Below are 16,132 nucleotides of genomic sequence, written 5' to 3' on the forward strand. Positions count from 1 at the left end.
TCCTGCTGTTTACATTATTGTTAATATTTCACATTTGTATGCATTCACTAAGAACAAGCTATAAATAAACTAAGTCTACTTCTTGGTGTTAAATTATCACCTTTCGGGCTCTGAGATCCTTGTTGAGATACAAAAAAAGTACTGTCACTGAACTTGTTTGTAAAGGTGATTTAAAGTTAAAAAGAAAAAAAAAAGATTGAAGACTGGACAGCTCCTAAATGCTGTTGAGTGTGAGTTTATGTTATTTTTTCCTCAACTATTACCATTACCTTGTGCTCGCTTCATAAAGTTTGCCCCCCTCAAATGCTATCTGCATAGCCTATACCGACCATCGACTTTTCACCCCCTCAAAAGAAATGTTGTTCTGCCATGTTACTTATAATTACCTATATCACGTAAATACGTTGAGAAATGATCACAATGGAGATTTGTTTAGAGTTTGCATAGATTTATTCGTGAATTGAAAGTGTAGTTTGTGAATATGCCTTTTAGCTATTTTCACTGAAGTAACTCATGAAGAATTCCTGGCTAAGTAATCTGGCTCGCTCCCCCCCCTCCCCCCCCCCCCCCGTTCTGTTTCCTAATCCTTAATTGTGTGTTCCTTGCTCTTGCTGTGCAGTTGTATGACTCCCTGCTTTTAAAGCACTACAGAGTAGACCACAAACACACTTTATCCCGTCGTATGTAATTCGTTTTAGTGACTTTTGCTTTGCAACAATTTGCTGCTGGTCTTCAGTTGATCCTGACCACATTAATGGCCTTAAAAGTAATTAACCTTTTGAGCAATATTTGCTCCCTCAGTGAGAAAACGTAGTCGTGAACTTTGCCTCAAATGTCTGTCACTGTCTGACTGGAGTCACATAAGGTTTTATGGAAAGAAAGTCTTGATTTGTCTGGAGTGTGCATGTATATTTACTGTACAGTCACACTGTGCCATTTGTTTTGTAAATAAAATAGTTTTGCATAATATCTTAAAAGTACACCTGTCCACTTCAATGTGTCTGTAGGGTTTTGAACTTCATGGATTTGTTTCATTTTTAAGGGAAGTTCATTCCTGTACTCCAGCCTTCTGAACCCAGAACAGATCAGTACCTTTTTCATCAGTGTGTTGTATTTTTCCAATCACAGTTCAAACCAAATTAATATTCAAATTACGAAATGAAACCTGGAACAATAATAATAATAATAATAAACAATGGAAGACATTGGAATCTTAAAAGAATGATTGATTTAAAATTTAAAAAGACTTTTTTCTCAAATGCAGATTTTTTTTCTACTTCAGAATGGTGTACGCTCTGCTCCCCAAAAAATGACTACTAGAATGTGCAACACAGTGGATGTGCACTGTAAATGAAAACATTAAAAAATTACAATACTGTTGATTTACATGTGATTATAATGGTGGGGGGGAAAAAAAATATAAAGACAAATACAAATAGATTTAAAAAAAAAAAACAAACATAAAATCATTCCTCTTTGGAAAGGTTCATAACCGTTTGACTACATTTTCTTTTAATTGGTAATAAAAGTTCACTCCCTGAATTTCGGTTGAGTGACGTCAGTGTCTGTGTTTTTCCTTTATTTGGCTCAGTTGTACATGATGGCCACGGGAGGGCGCACAAGTGACACGAAAAGAATGACGTGACTGAGAGCAAAGGCGCCACGCCAGTGTGTTTTGCACGCGCAACTGACAGCCCAGCCGAGGTGAGCCGAGCCCAGCCGAGCCCAGCCGAGCCGGCCGCCTGGCGGAGCCTCGTCATCCCGGCGGAGCCCTGGGTCCGCCTCCTTCCAGCTGGGGGCAAGGCGGCCAGCTCACACCGGTCTGTGCCTTCCTCTCTGCTGGGAGTCGCAAAAAATGTTGTGTTATTAAAAGAAAAGAAACAAACTTGTGTTTGCTCTCGGACACTAACATGGCAGCGTCAGAACTTTACACCAAGGTAAGGAAACCTGATGGATTTAAGTCTGTTAGCGCAGAGACTGAACGGCTTGACTTGCTAACTCCTTTCTTAAAAAAAGAAAAAAGAAAAAAAAAGTTATATTCAATTCATTGTTGACACATGAAGATTTTTGAAGCGTTGAAAGTGTGTTAACTTTGTGGAATTTTTCTTTTATCTATCACCATAACCATCAGCGTAATACACGTGTAGTATGTATGTATGTATGTATGTATGTATATATGTATGTGTGTGTGTATCTATGTATGTATGTATGCACACACACACACATATACATATATACACATATATGTATGTATCTCTCTCTTTCTCTCTCTCTGTCTCTCTCTCCATACATATATATATATATATATATATATATATATATATATATATACACATGTGTGTGTGTGTGTGTGTGTGTGTGTGTGTGTGTGTGTGTGTGTGTGTGTGTGCCGTGTCAGCTCTTCTCTGGCTTGGCTCTAAGCTCGCTCTCCTGCCGTTCACCCCAAGTCTGAGGCGTTTCACATGGATTTCTTTTTAAGTTGTGTTTCACTGCCAGCCAGTGCGCCGGTCGAAAGAAGCGGTTCTGACCCGGCCTCGCCTCGCCTCTCTCTTCATGCGCTCATCAGAATGCCCGTGTATGGCTCCCAGATGCCGCAGAAGTGTGGAAGTCAGCGGAGCTTATCAGGGACCACGCTCCTGGCGACCTGACGCTGAGTCTGCAGCTGGATGATGGCACGGTGGGTGGGTCACACACACACACACACACACACACACACACACACACAGAGTGGTGGAGAAGGGTGTGTGAGTGTGTGTGATCCTCTGTTGTCAGAGAGCCAGACCTCACATTTCTTCCATTTCATTGCCAGCGGAGCCTCTGTGTGCTTCTGCAGCTTTCGCCGGCTGCTGTTATGTTTAACAAATGCAAATGTGGCTTCTTAGACGAGACACACACACACACACACACACACACACACACACACACACACACACGCACACACACACGCCCACACCTTTTCCAACCAACCCTGTCTGGGGTACAGCAGCAGTCGATCAATGCCTCTGGGTTGAAATAAGGTGGAGTGATGGGCTGAGAGTTTCTGACTTTGCACCGCCGCTGCCTGCGGCTGACGTGTCGAGTTTGGGCATGTTTCTCCTCAGGTGTGGAAACATGAGGCCCAACATTATGACACTGGCTGAACACGGTTCATCGAGCGATGTGCTTGGCTTTGGATTTAGATTTGGCAATATTTCCGTCCTTGCTGGATCTACACACAATGTAATTGTGTCATTATAGGAGGTGGAGTACAAAATAGACCCGAAAACCAATGAGCTGCCACCTCTGAGGAACCCCAACATCCTGGTGGGGGAGAACGACCTGACGGCTCTCAGCTACCTGCACGAGCCGGCAGTTCTGCACAACCTCAAAGTGCGCTTTGTGGACTCCAGGTCCATTTACACGTATTGCGGTAACTACTCATCCCCTTTGACTCACACTGTATCACTGCAGACTTTGGAGCCGTTCGCTCTGTCTTCTGGGCTAATCTACACTGCGTTGTTTTGACACACTTAACTCTTAAAGGGGCAAACGCTTACCGTCACGCTAACATGTCCGTACTGCGTTTGTGCAAAGGTTGCTGTTTTTAAAAGAGTTTTTACTGTGGTGTGGTTTGAAGGGATTGTCCTGGTTGCCATCAACCCCTATGAGAGCCTTGCTATCTATGAAGCTGACATCATTAGTGCCTATCATGGGCAGAACATGGGAGACATGGACCCCCATATATTTGCTGTAGCAGAGGAAGCGTACAAATGCATGGCAAGGTTCGTTATTTGTATTTTTTTTTTTTTTTAACATTTCAAATAAAGTGTTTTGTACTTTGTTTTTGTTTTCCTTTTGGGCCAAGGTGAGTTTAATTTGTGCGACTGTTTGACAGAGACCAGAGAAACCAGTCCATCATTGTGAGTGGAGAGTCCGGGGCTGGCAAGACCGTGTCTGCGAAGTACGCCATGCGCTACTTTGCCACCGTCAGCTGCTCCTTCGGCGAGGCCAACGTGGAGGAGAGGGTCCTGGCTTCCAGCCCCATCATGGAGGTGACACAACACGTTGCGCAAAATAACAAGACCAAACTGCATGAAACAGTTCACCTGAAAGCTTTGTGTCCCAGGCCCTCGGAAACGCCAAGACAATCAGGAACGACAACAGCAGTCGCTTTGGGAAGTACATTGAAATCCTGTTCGACAAGAAGCATCGTATCATCGGGGCGAACATGAGGACCTACTTGCTGGAGAAGTCAAGGGTTGTGTTTCAGGTACGCTCCATGCATGTGGATTCCTTCCCGCATCTTTCAAATGAATGCCCACTCTGTCTGTCTGGAGTTATTCCCATCTTCAGCTTATGTGTCACATTTCACCGATTTAAAACACTCACATGAGCATGTAAAATGTACATTATAGCGGTTCAAAAAAAAAAAAAAAAAAATCCACCACAAACAAGCCATTGGAGCCAGCCAGACGAATGACTCAGAGGGCGGCATCCTGTTGGTTTTATGGTAGAAACTCTTTCAGGTGTGATGGGCTCAGTTCTCGTGGGCACGTGCGTTGTGAATTTCCAACAGAGCTATCGCTCCGTGCAGGATGGGTGTGCCGTCCTTGTGTGTGTCTTACAGCGAGTGTGACTCGCTCTGCTTTGTAGGCCCATGGAGAAAGGAATTACCACATCTTCTACCAGCTATGTGCCTCCTCACATCTGCCAGAATTCAAAGCCTTCAAGTTGGGTACGAGAGCCTCCTCACTTCCACACAGGCTTCCGGCACAATTCAAATTCAAACACTTTTGCTCGTTGGCGTTTTTTGTCGCGACATTCTCCATGATTCTTGCGTGAAGGTTGCACGGATGACTTCCACTGCACCAACCAGGGCCAGAGCCGCCTCATCGGCGGAGTGGACGACGCCAGAGAAATGTGCAACACCAGGAAAGCCTTCTCTCTGTTAGGTGACTGTTGTGTGCTACGTAGCAAAGCCACTCAACAGGCTTCTCACTCACTCCTTCACTGTAGAGTGACGAAATGTGCGCGTGTGCATTTACTGTTTGATTTGTTCTCCTTCATTGTAGGCATCAATGAAAGTGTTCAGATGGAACTTTACCAAATTCTTGCAGCGATTCTTCATCTTAGCAACGTGGAGGTGAAAGATCAGTCTGGAGACAGAAGCAGCATTCTGGTAAAAAAAACAATAACGGAAAATAAAACGCATCTATGTTGCATTTTATTTTATTTCAATTTATTTTACTTTATTTCCTTATTTCTTTTGAGCAATACAATCTCCTCTCCTCTTCTTCTTCTTCATTTTTGTTTACAAAGAATGGAGCTTTTTATTCTGTACATGTATTGTATTTCCAGCCCAGCGATGTTCACCTAAAGGTGTTTTGTGAGCTGTTGGGAGTTCCCTGTGAAGAAATGGCCCACTGGCTGTGTCACAAAAAATTAAAGACGGCTACGGAGACCTATGTCAAGCCCGTCCCCAAAATGAATGCCGTTAATGGTCGGGATGCTCTGGCCAAACACATCTACTCCCGCCTGTTCAGCTGGATCGTCGACAGCATTAACGGCGCCCTGAAATCCGCAGTGAAGCAGCACTCCTTCATCGGTGTGCTCGACATCTACGGGTTCGTTTTTTTGTGGTTTTGGCACTTCTCTCTTTGTCACCTCAGCCAACATGCTTTGATTTCAGCCACGCCCCTCCTTTTTTTTTTTTTTTTTTTTTTCTAGATTTGAGACATTTGACGTCAACAGCTTTGAGCAGTTTTGCATCAATTACGCCAACGAGAAGCTTCAGCAGCAGTTCAACCAGGTGTTGCCTCGCTGTCTTCCAGTTGTGACCCTGTCGCTCATGAAAATCCACGCATAAATCACTTTTAGATATTTCCCATTCCAGCATGTTTTCAAATTGGAGCAAGAAGAGTACATGAAGGAAGAAATCCCCTGGACGCTGATTGATTTCTATGACAACCAACCATGCATTGATTTGATTGAGGCCAAGCTGGGTGTCCTGGACCTTCTGGACGAAGAGTGCAAGGTAGAAAGGAGCTTTTTTTTTTCTTCTCTCTCCTACACTCAAGTTTGGAAACTATGAGTGAGGCCGTGACTTAGTGATGTGTCAGCATTTCCTCTTTCCGTAGATGCCCAAAGGCAGTGATGTAACGTGGGCTCAGAAACTCTATAACACCCTCCTGAAGCAGAGCGCTCAGTTCGAGAAACCCAGGTTATCAAATCAGGCATTCATCATCCACCACTTTGCAGACAAGGTAAACCAAACTGGTTGTGTTTCGCAATGCCGCCCGGTGTTATCTCAGCGGTGAGCGGATGGGTGAAAAATGTTCATGAGAAGCAGGAATCAAATATTTGCCTGCAAAATGAAACGTTTACAGCTTCGCCGATTTCTTTAAATGAGTTGTAATTGTAATAGAGCAACACTAAGCCACCCGCCTCAACCCTAGAGCTGTGTTTTTATTGCTTTAGTGAAAGAGCCCTGTGTGCCCTGTTCCTAGGTGGAGTACCAGTGTGAGGGCTTCCTGGAGAAAAACAAGGACACAGTCAACCAGGAGCAGATAAATGTGCTGAAAAATAGCAAGGTAACAGTGTAGGACATGCTCCACTACACACTGCTTCCCCTCTCTTTGTGTAGCCCAGAACACAACAATATCAACTCCCACTCAATGAAAATCATATGACTGTAAATCATATTTTTGTGTTGAAATTCCCAAGGGCACACACCCTGATTGTTCAACCATGACTATGGGAGGAAAAACTGCCCCTTTTCAATTTCTGCTTCAAAACACTGCCACCTGCTGTCCAGTGTTAGTTTTCTTATATCCTGTTTCCAAAAAAAAACATTTCAGTTCGATTTGCTGCTGAAGCTCTTTGAGGATGACGAGAAGGCAGCCAGCTCCGCGGTGCTCAAGCGTCCCGGCACCGTTGGAAGGGCGAGTCGGTCTCAGAGAGAGAACAAGAAAACCGTTGGGTTACAGGTAGGAGAATGAAAAGCAATGCAGGTGAAGTATTTCAGTAATTCAGACTTAACTGCCTTAAAGGCACAGGAATCTGAGTACAAAATGTATTTCTAATTGGCACATTGTTTTAGGTTGTTTTGGGGGGGGGTTAGAAATTAATCTTCCTCGCTAGAACATTTATCTTACAATGTTTAAACTTTCAGCAGACTGACTTTAATTTCGACAATCCCTGCATTTTACCACTCATTCATCAACCATCCATTCATCTCGTTGTCTTTGCTCAGTTTCGACAGTCTCTTCACTTGCTGATGGACACTCTCAATGCCACCACACCTCACTATGTACGCTGCATCAAGCCCAATGACCTCAAGGCTTCCTTCATGTGAGGGCCACAATGTCTCTGTCCTCATCTTCGCATCTGTTTAGTTGTTTTAGATATTGAAGTGTGAGTTATTTTCCATTCAGTTTGGACCCTGTGAGGACCATACAGCAGCTCCGAGCATGCGGCATCCTGGAAACAGTCCGGATCTCAGCGGCTGGTTTCCCCTCCAGGTAGCACACCAGCAGTGGACCAAAACATAGCAGTAGTAGCTTATGATTGTCATGTTTGTGCCTGTAAACTGTTAAACATGTCTGGTTTTCCTGGCTACTGTAGATGGACCTATCAGGAATTCTTTAGCCGTTACCGGGTGCTCATGAAGCAAAAGGACGTGCTCTCAGATAGAAAACAAACATGCCGAAATCTCATGGAAAAACTGATAAAGGTGTGTTTGAATGCGTGTCTTTTTACAGTTGATAACCAATAAGTCTAATGATGCCTTTCCACTACGAGTAAATTGCCCTGGTTTGCTTACAGGACCAGGACAAGTATCAGTTTGGAAAGAACAAGATCTTCTTCAGGGCTGGTCAGGTGGCCTACATGGAAAAGCTGCGTTCGGACAAGCTGCGCTTGGCTTGTGTCCGCATCCAGAAGACCATCCGCTGCTGGCTGGCCCGCAGCAAGTATCTGAGGATGAGGCAGAGTGCCATCACCGTACAGAGATACGTCCGGGGTCATCAGGCACGAAGGTGAGTGGAGGCAACAGCAGCGAGGGGATCCCGTATATCGCTGCATGTGGTTTTCTAATGTACCGTGTTGTATTTTCCCTGTCAGCTACGTCAACCTGCTGCGAGGAACCAGAGCCGCCCTCGTCATTCAGAAGTATGTTCGCATGTGGATTGCCAGGAGACGCTTCCAGCAGCAGCGCTCTGCAGCTATCACCATTCAGTGCTTCATGAGGTCCTATATGGCCAGACAGCAGTTCTACAAGGTAATGCAGCGCTTGAGTTTTGACTGTAGGTTGTTTGTTTTCGGTTGAAAATAAGAAATAACACAGAATACAAAGCATCTGCTTTAGAATTTTTTTTGAATGTTTTATTTTCAGATTTATATTTATACACCACAACAAACTACAAACAAGAACCACGGCGCTGCCAGGCCAGACATGATGTCCACATATAAGTTCTTGTTTACAAAATCGGATGTTACAGAAATGCCACTATAGAGTCAAAATGAACTTTCAAAAGATTACTACTGGTCAATGAATGGGCCCCAAGTGTCCCAAAAAATGTTTTTGTGCTTTGGATCTGTGGAAGCGTATGTCAGGGACGACGTCTAAGTCACATACCGCACTAAACCATTGAAATATTTCCCACCTGACCAGCATAGATTTGATAGAGAACCTCTGCACCCCTGCATCGCACAGTGGAGAAACTGATGGGTAGAGTCTATGTCATTTAGGTTTTCAATCGTGTATAGTGTAATCAGGTATGCTTTAGAATAGAAAGAGGTGTCACGCGTTAACATTTCTTATGTTTTGTATTTCCCAGTTGATATTTGATCAGAAGGCCGCGGTCATCCAGAGGTGCGTGAAGGGCTGGCTGGTCCGACGGCGGTACAGACGCACCTTGGCCGCTGTCGTCCTGCTGCAGAGCTGCGTGCGTCGCTGGAGGGCCAAGAAAGAATTCAGGAAGCTGAAAGTGGAGGCTCGCTCCGCAGAGCACTTCAAGAAGCTCAACGTGGGCATGGAGAATAAGATCTTGCAGCTGCAACACAAGATAAACGAGCAGGTGAGTTTGGCGCTCCACCTCCGTCTTGGCTACTCGGCGTTAGATGCGTGTTTTTGCTCCCTAATATCATTATAACTGTTATGGGAGAAATCACTGGGCCACTGGGAGTTGTCGTATCACATGCGCGGCATGTGTGTGTCCTCCCTCCCCCCTGCAGCATAAGGAAAACAGAGAGCTCAGTGACAGGCTGCACGTCGTGGAGAAGACCCTGTGCACGGAAAGAGAGAAGCAGAGCAGCGAGATCGGGAACCTGGTCCGATCGGAGCAGGAGGCCCGGGCCAAGGCGGGGAGGGTCCCCTCTCTGCTGGAGCAGCTCTCCTTCCTCCAGCATGAGCTGGAGGACACCCGGCGGGAGAAGCAAGAGCTGGAGGAGCAGACCAAGGTCGACAAGGAGCAAACGCAGCGGGTAGGCCAGAGCTGACTCCCTGTTAATGTGACTTCATGAGCCTCGTCTCTCATCACATGGCGGAGAATCATGAGCAGCACAGCTGAGGCGTATTGATTTCAAACGGTTTCAAACCAATTTGCTCATTTTTCATCATTCAAAATATTCACATTTTTTGCACACCATTTTAATTTCATCTTAACGAAGTACATGTGTTGAATGTATTCATTTGTACAGGCAGACAATTTTTCTCAACAAAACAAAACAAAACAAAAAATGAATCAGTTTTTAACTGTGATTACAGCTACTGTGTGTAATGTCAAGGAAACGCTATGAAAAATGTAACTTTTTTTTATTTATTTTTCAAACCCAGGTGATAGAGGGCATGAACAAGAAGAACAGCCTGCTGAACAGCGAGAAGGATGAGCTAAGCAAACAAATCCTGGAGCACAGCCAGCAGTTATCAGGTGCTGATCCTTCACCTCAGTCCCTCACCAAGAAATCACTTTGCTCAGAGTGAAGAAAGACACCTTCTTTTTTTTCCCTCTCTTTCCTGCAGACGCTAGAACGACAGATGAGCATACCAGACAGATGGAGAAGAGCCTGAGTGAGGAGCGTTCCCGCTACCAAAGCCTGCTGAGTGAACACCTGCACCTGGAGGAGCAGCACCGAGATCTGAAGGAAGAAATGACCCTCACCAAAGTATGGAGGACTTTGTGGATTCCAGCAGCTGCCACGACAACAAGAACAAGTTTACGCCTGGCTGCTAATCACTCCTTTATCGTGTTTTTTTTTCTCCTATGTATATAGAGTGCAAGCCAATCGGGGCAACAGAGGACAAACTCCAGCTACAGCAGCAACTCATCCGAGCTGAGTCAGAGTTTAGGCTCCACTGAGGACGAAGACGACGACAGCCCAGGACAAGCAGAGGTGTGGTAGAAATACACACTGTATTATGGATCAATTACCCATATTGGTTGTTGTAATTGGTACATTTTTATATTTCTTCTATTGATATATATGCCAGCTGATAGGTGTGTGCACTGTTAGAAACAAGAAGAGTGTCGATTTCTCGCTGAATGCTGAATGTCAAGAGTGCTGCACGGAGTGTTGTTTTCTTCAGAGGTGCGTGAACCCTTGGGCTCCTCCAGCTGTTCTTCAGGAGGAGAAGGGGGCTATTATTCTCCTTAGGCAAATAGTTTGAGTCGACTGCCTTCCGTCAGAAGGCCAAGATCCAGGGTTTGCCATTAGAAAGTCACACTGTGGCGAGAATGGAGGGAATATAAATGTAGCATACTGGAAACTGTGGAAGAAGTCAAGGAGGCCTGAGCTCCTCCTGGATCTTTGCTGATGTTTGTGTGTCGGCAGACCTTCTGCAGGGAGGCAGAAGCAGACAGTCGCTCCTTTGTCAACAGCTATGTGAAGCCTTTTTTTTCTCCCCGGTCTTGTCTCTGTTATAATCCTATTAGTGCAGCATTCTAACTGGTTTATGAAGAGATGCGTGAATCGCTGCTTGCTTTGCTATGTTTTGTCAGGATGAGGCCCAGCCGACGGTGGAGCTGCCCGTGCTACTGAAGCTTCAGAGAAGAGTGAAGGAACTGGAGCAGGATAAGCAATCGCTGTGGCAGCAGCTGGATAAGAAAGAGGAAGTCCAACAAGAAAAAGCAAAAGTATGAATTAATGCATGTTTTATTTTCTCTGGGACACTTTTATTACTGTCTTTGATTGCTTTGTCAGAAGCCCCGGTTTGTTTTTGTAGGTCATTAAATGATTTCTTTTGTGTTTTTGAAGGCAGTGGAGGAGCACCAAAGTGTGTGCAGAGCAGAGCTGGACTTGGAAAAACTGAAGGTGTGGCTTGTTCAGCAAAATGTTAAAAAGAGACAAAAAAAATAAATGTTATTATTAGAAATCAGGTCCTTCCATGCACATTTGTTTATGGTCGTCAAAACTGTTTCATGCAGCGACAAGAATTGCAGTCGGACAACAAGAGGCTGAAGCAGGACCTCAGCGAGCTGCGAAAGTCTCTGACCTGCGAGAGCAGCGACGCGATGCCCCCGGCCCCGGGCTCTCTGCCCTACAACATCCTGCTGGAGCAGCTCAGCTCCTCCAACGACGAGCTGGACATGCGGAAAGAGGAGGTGCTGCTGCTGCGCTCACACATGGTGCGCCAAGAGGCTCTGAAACACAAGGTGAGGAAACAAGACAGCGTCGCTGCCGGCCGGTCCAATGGTGTTTCTATTGAGAAGATGAATGACGCCCATTACATTTGTCTTGTGTAAACTGCTGTCCAGAACTCTGCGCTGGGGGAAGGTGTGAATTTAGACCTCGATATGCCGTCATATCAAGATGTTGACAGGTGAAACGCATGCATTCGCTCACAAGCTGGCCTTTAAATTCTTTTCTTCCACCCTGGCCTTTAAATTCCTCCTTCGTCAGCCAGTATTTACAACCTCAGATGCTGTTTTTTTTTTTTTTTAGGTCCACTGGGATTCACACTCTGAATGAAGACGGTGAGCTCTGGCTGGCTTATGAGGGACTGAAAGAGACCAACAGGTAACAGGAACGGTCGTCCTCTGCAGCAGGATGTAGCGTACGGCCACCTTCACATGAGAGTGAAGAATGAAAAAATACCTCCATGCTTTTTTTCCAAGGCTTCTGGAGCAGCAAATGCAAAAGCAGAAGCGTGTGCACGGCGAGGAGTCCAAGAAGATGCTGGAGGAGCTGAACAAGCTGCGCAGTGAGAAGGAGCAGCAGCAGAAGATGCTGGCCCAGAGCCTCCTGCTGACTGAGGACGCCCGCGTGGAGGCCAGCCTGAAGCACGAGATCATGCGGCTCACCAATGATAACCTGGTCGGTCCACCACATCTGTCACCGTTGACAGATATGTTGCCATGAATTCAGCCGGCTTGTAGTTTTTTTTTTTTTACATTTTTAAAATGTTTGCACTTTTGCTTTGCTTTTTAAAACACCGAAATATCTCTTCGAACAAATTTTATGATGTGAATTCCACATCTAGTAGGGTGAGACCAATTCCGATTTTTGCAGTTTCATGGCTCCAAACATGAACACGTGGCATTCCAAGCATGATAAATTTCCCTCCAGCTAATCCAGCGTGTTGTCTTGCGTTCAGGAATTTATGGATCAGAAGGAGAAGCAAGACAAAACAATCCGCAAGTTGAAGAAACAACTTAAAATCTATGTTAAAAGGGTTGAAGAATTTGAAGGTGAGCTTCCTGACTGACTCATCCTCAATACTGTCCTCCCTGGGTGACATTACCCTTTAATTCGTGGCTTCCTGCACCTGTGTGTGTGTGTGTGTGTGTGTGTGTGTGTGTGTTTAGCGAGTGCCAAGCTGAAGAGCAATCCCACCGCGACGAGTCCCGTCAGAGCGGTGAACATCACCCGCAAGGAGAAGGACTACTGCGGCATGCTGGAGTACAGGGAGGGTGAAGAGAGCCGCCTGCTTAAGGCTTTAGTCACAGGTACGTTGGGCCGGTGAGCTACTTTCTGAAGATTCTCTGAACACTCAGTCAGAAATTCTTTGTTTTTGTGCCCCTGTCAGATCTAAAACCTCGTGGCGTCGCCGTGAATTTCATCCCCGGACTTCCTGCTTACATCATCTTCATGTGCCTCCGCTACGCCGACAGCGTCAACAGCGACCAGAGAGTCAGCGCGCTGCTCAACTCCACCATCAGCAGCATCAAAGGCGTCATAAAGGTGGAGTTGATACATTTTGACCCGTGCGAGTGAAAGAGATCGATGTCAGTTGGAAGTGAACGTTTCAATGTTTTCCTAGCGGAGAGGAAACGACTTTGAGGTGGTGTCCTTCTGGCTGGCCAACACGTGCAGACTGATGCATTGCCTCAAACAGTACAGCGGGGAAGAGGTATGCGCTTTGGAAGGTTTGAGCTCTTGCATCTCGTGCACGCGGACAGTTGCACATTTCTACTATTTACATGGTGTCGTGTTGCAGGCCATCATGAAGCAAAACAACGCCAAGCAGAACGAACACTGTCTCACCAACTTTGAGCTGTCAGAGTACCAGCAAGTACTGGGTGACCTGGTCATCCAGATCTACCGGCAGCTCATCAAGTGCATGGAGAACATCTTGCAGCCCCTGATCGGTAAGAAGACGCTCTGGCTGAGTATGAGACAAACAACTGAACAAGAACTAAACCAAACCAACACTTTAGTTAGTAAGTAAGTGAATAAGTCAGTAAGTAATTAAATACATTCTCGTCACTTTGTGTCCTGTGTGCAGTTGCCAGCATGCTGGAGCCTGAGACCAGCCAGGGCATCCTGGGCTCCATACAGGCAGGCCTGAGGAAGAGGAGCATTTTGCCAGAAGAGGGCGCTGTTACAGTTGATATCCTCCTACAGCATCTGGACCACTTCTACACCATAATGAGCCAACAGGGCATGGACCCAGGCCTCATCAGACAGGTGGTCAAACAGCAGTATTACATCATCTGTGCCGACACGCTCAACCAGCTGCTGCTGCGGAAGGACATGTGTTCGTGGAGCAAAGGCCTGCAGATCAGGTAAGAGGCCGCAAACAGAGAGATCAACATGCAAACTAAAATGAAGCTCTGGAAACCGACATAAACTGGCATTTCAAAGAGAGATGGGAGGCGGTGTTCGAATTCTTCCACTCTGCTGATTAGTTTTAATAGGTTTGGTGAGGGGCGAGTGTGCAGATCTCACCTGGTAGCAGAGGGAGGGACTGCCACGCCCGCTGTGCACACAAAAACCTCACACGCACATGATGTGGACCAGATGCAAAGTAAAACAAAGACGGAAGTCCATTGAACTGAGCGCCACGACTGAGGAGTGTCGAGCAAAGTAGAATTAATGATTGGCTTTTGAAGAATGTTGAAACTCATGCCAGGGATTTTTTGGAATCAGGAAGTCTGTGTTCTCCCAGCCTGGCAACTTTCAGCAGAGATGTAGTCGACCGTTCCAGAGGAGGTTTATGATTATAGAACTTGTTAGGAGTCAGACATCGTGTCCCTCTTTAAATAATTTTAAAGTTTAAAGTCAGGAAACAGGACGTTCTCAACTGGTACTTACATAAACTAAAGTAATTAGTCATTGATTACTTATGAAACAAAGTAGTTCAAGAAGTAATTAGATTACTTTTTAAAAGGAGTAATCAGTAATCAATAGTTGGATTACTTTTATGGAGTAATCCCAACAACACTGAACATGACACAGACAATGCCATGAAAAATAATAATAGTGTGTGTGTGTGTGCGTGTGTGTGTGTGAGTGTGTGTGTGTGTGTGTAAATAAATATGTATATATAGATAAAGAACAAGATAAAAAACTGTTTACATGTATAATATATAATATGTTATTTATATACATTTGTATATAAATAATATAAATAAATACACACACACATATATATACACTCACACAAATATGTATATGTAACATGTGACAGTGAATGATGACAAATTCTTCTCACGAGTATCTGATGTCTTAGACCACATATCAAGCAGAGCGATGATGGGCTGTTGTTGCAGTTTGAACTGCTGGTCTTGATGTGTGAGTGTCTCGGTCTCGATGTCTTGGTCTTCAGGTACAACGTGTGGCAGCTGCAGGAGTGGCTGACGGACCGGCAGCTGACCGACTGCGGCGCCAAGGAAACCCTGGAGCCGCTGAGACAGGCCGCTCAGCTGCTGCAGATCAACAAGAAGACCGAGGCTGACGCTCAAGCCATTTGCACTCTGTGCACCGCCCTCAACACGGCTCAGGTCCACGATGTGACCACACTCTGCCATCCTGAACATGCCAACGCTCGTGTTTCCTGTGTATTGATGGTGATTTTCACTTTGCCCTGGCAGATTGTTAAAGTGCTGATGCTGTACACCCCAGTGATCGAGTTTGAGGAGCGAGTGTCCACTGCTTTCATCACAACTATTAAAGTAAGTCGCTGGAGCAGCAGGTTTATGTTCAGTCCTGCTTTACCTTTTTTTCTTCTTTTTTTTTTAACTACTTCTCATCTCCCCCCCCCCCTCCCGCCCCCCCCCCCCAACTTTTAGTACATCTTAAAAGACAGAGAGGAGTCGTCCGCCCTGATGATGGACACCAAGATGATCTTCTCCATCACCACCGTTTACACTCCCTCCTCCGTCGCCCTGGAGACGCTCCAGGTTCCAGCCAGCCTCAGTCTGAGCTTCCTGACCCGTGTCTAGACCTGCGGAGGGAGTCCCTGACACTGTCTGATTCTCAAGACCAAAGGAAAAACGTCAGACTACTTTCTAAAAACTAAAAATATATATATATATATATAATAATTAAGAAAAGACCAAAACTCGCAAATGAATTGTTGTATTTGCACGTTTTTTATTCTTATATCATATTTATATAAGACAAAGTAAAGGAGGAGACAAATATTAAAGTATGTTTTTGAGCATTTTTATTTCCCCCTAGTCATATATATAGTCATAGGACTGGGTTTAGTAAAGTCAGTATTATGTAGTATATACCGTATAAAGTGCCTGCAAATGTTAAAAATGTCGAAGCAAGAGCTCAAAAATCTTTTTGTAAAAGCTTAAAACTGTCTAATTTAAACAATGTGGTCGTCTGTCGTCCTTATGTATTTCTTAATAAAAAATAAATAAAACACTGTGATAAAAAAAACATTTTTGCCGCTGGACACACGGTGTCATCAGCTGCACAGTGC

The 16,132-nt window shown here is 45.2% G+C and overlaps 1 protein-coding gene across 1 annotated transcript; it reads left to right on the forward strand.

The window, feature by feature from the left end:
• Nucleotides 1–1,765: 1,765 nt before the first annotated feature.
• LOC142888874 (unconventional myosin-Va-like) lies at nucleotides 1,766–15,703 on the forward strand. Its single transcript, XM_076027353.1, has 40 exons — nucleotides 1,766–1,937; nucleotides 2,567–2,677; nucleotides 3,238–3,409; nucleotides 3,617–3,761; nucleotides 3,875–4,031; nucleotides 4,106–4,249; nucleotides 4,633–4,714; nucleotides 4,824–4,931; nucleotides 5,052–5,158; nucleotides 5,338–5,603; nucleotides 5,707–5,788; nucleotides 5,873–6,013; nucleotides 6,117–6,242; nucleotides 6,486–6,569; nucleotides 6,837–6,965; nucleotides 7,232–7,329; nucleotides 7,413–7,499; nucleotides 7,603–7,711; nucleotides 7,804–8,015; nucleotides 8,101–8,257; nucleotides 8,817–9,056; nucleotides 9,214–9,462; nucleotides 9,815–9,908; nucleotides 10,001–10,143; nucleotides 10,252–10,371; nucleotides 10,977–11,111; nucleotides 11,233–11,289; nucleotides 11,403–11,630; nucleotides 11,733–11,797; nucleotides 11,920–11,994; nucleotides 12,093–12,291; nucleotides 12,572–12,665; nucleotides 12,783–12,923; nucleotides 13,004–13,158; nucleotides 13,238–13,327; nucleotides 13,415–13,565; nucleotides 13,703–13,982; nucleotides 15,026–15,200; nucleotides 15,291–15,371; nucleotides 15,489–15,703. The coding sequence occupies exons 1-40, from the start codon at nucleotides 1,911–1,913 to the stop codon at nucleotides 15,639–15,641; spliced, it is 5,469 nt and encodes a 1,822-aa protein (XP_075883468.1). The 5' UTR covers nucleotides 1,766–1,910; the 3' UTR covers nucleotides 15,642–15,703.
• The last annotated feature ends 429 nt before the right edge of the window (nucleotides 15,704–16,132 follow it).

Source organism: Nelusetta ayraudi, unplaced genomic scaffold, assembly GCF_046127955.1.
Source record: "Nelusetta ayraudi isolate G7.1 ecotype Tasmania unplaced genomic scaffold, CSIRO-AGI_Nayr_v1 ptg000020l, whole genome shotgun sequence".
Classification (NCBI taxonomy): domain Eukaryota; kingdom Metazoa; phylum Chordata; class Actinopteri; order Tetraodontiformes; family Monacanthidae; genus Nelusetta; species Nelusetta ayraudi.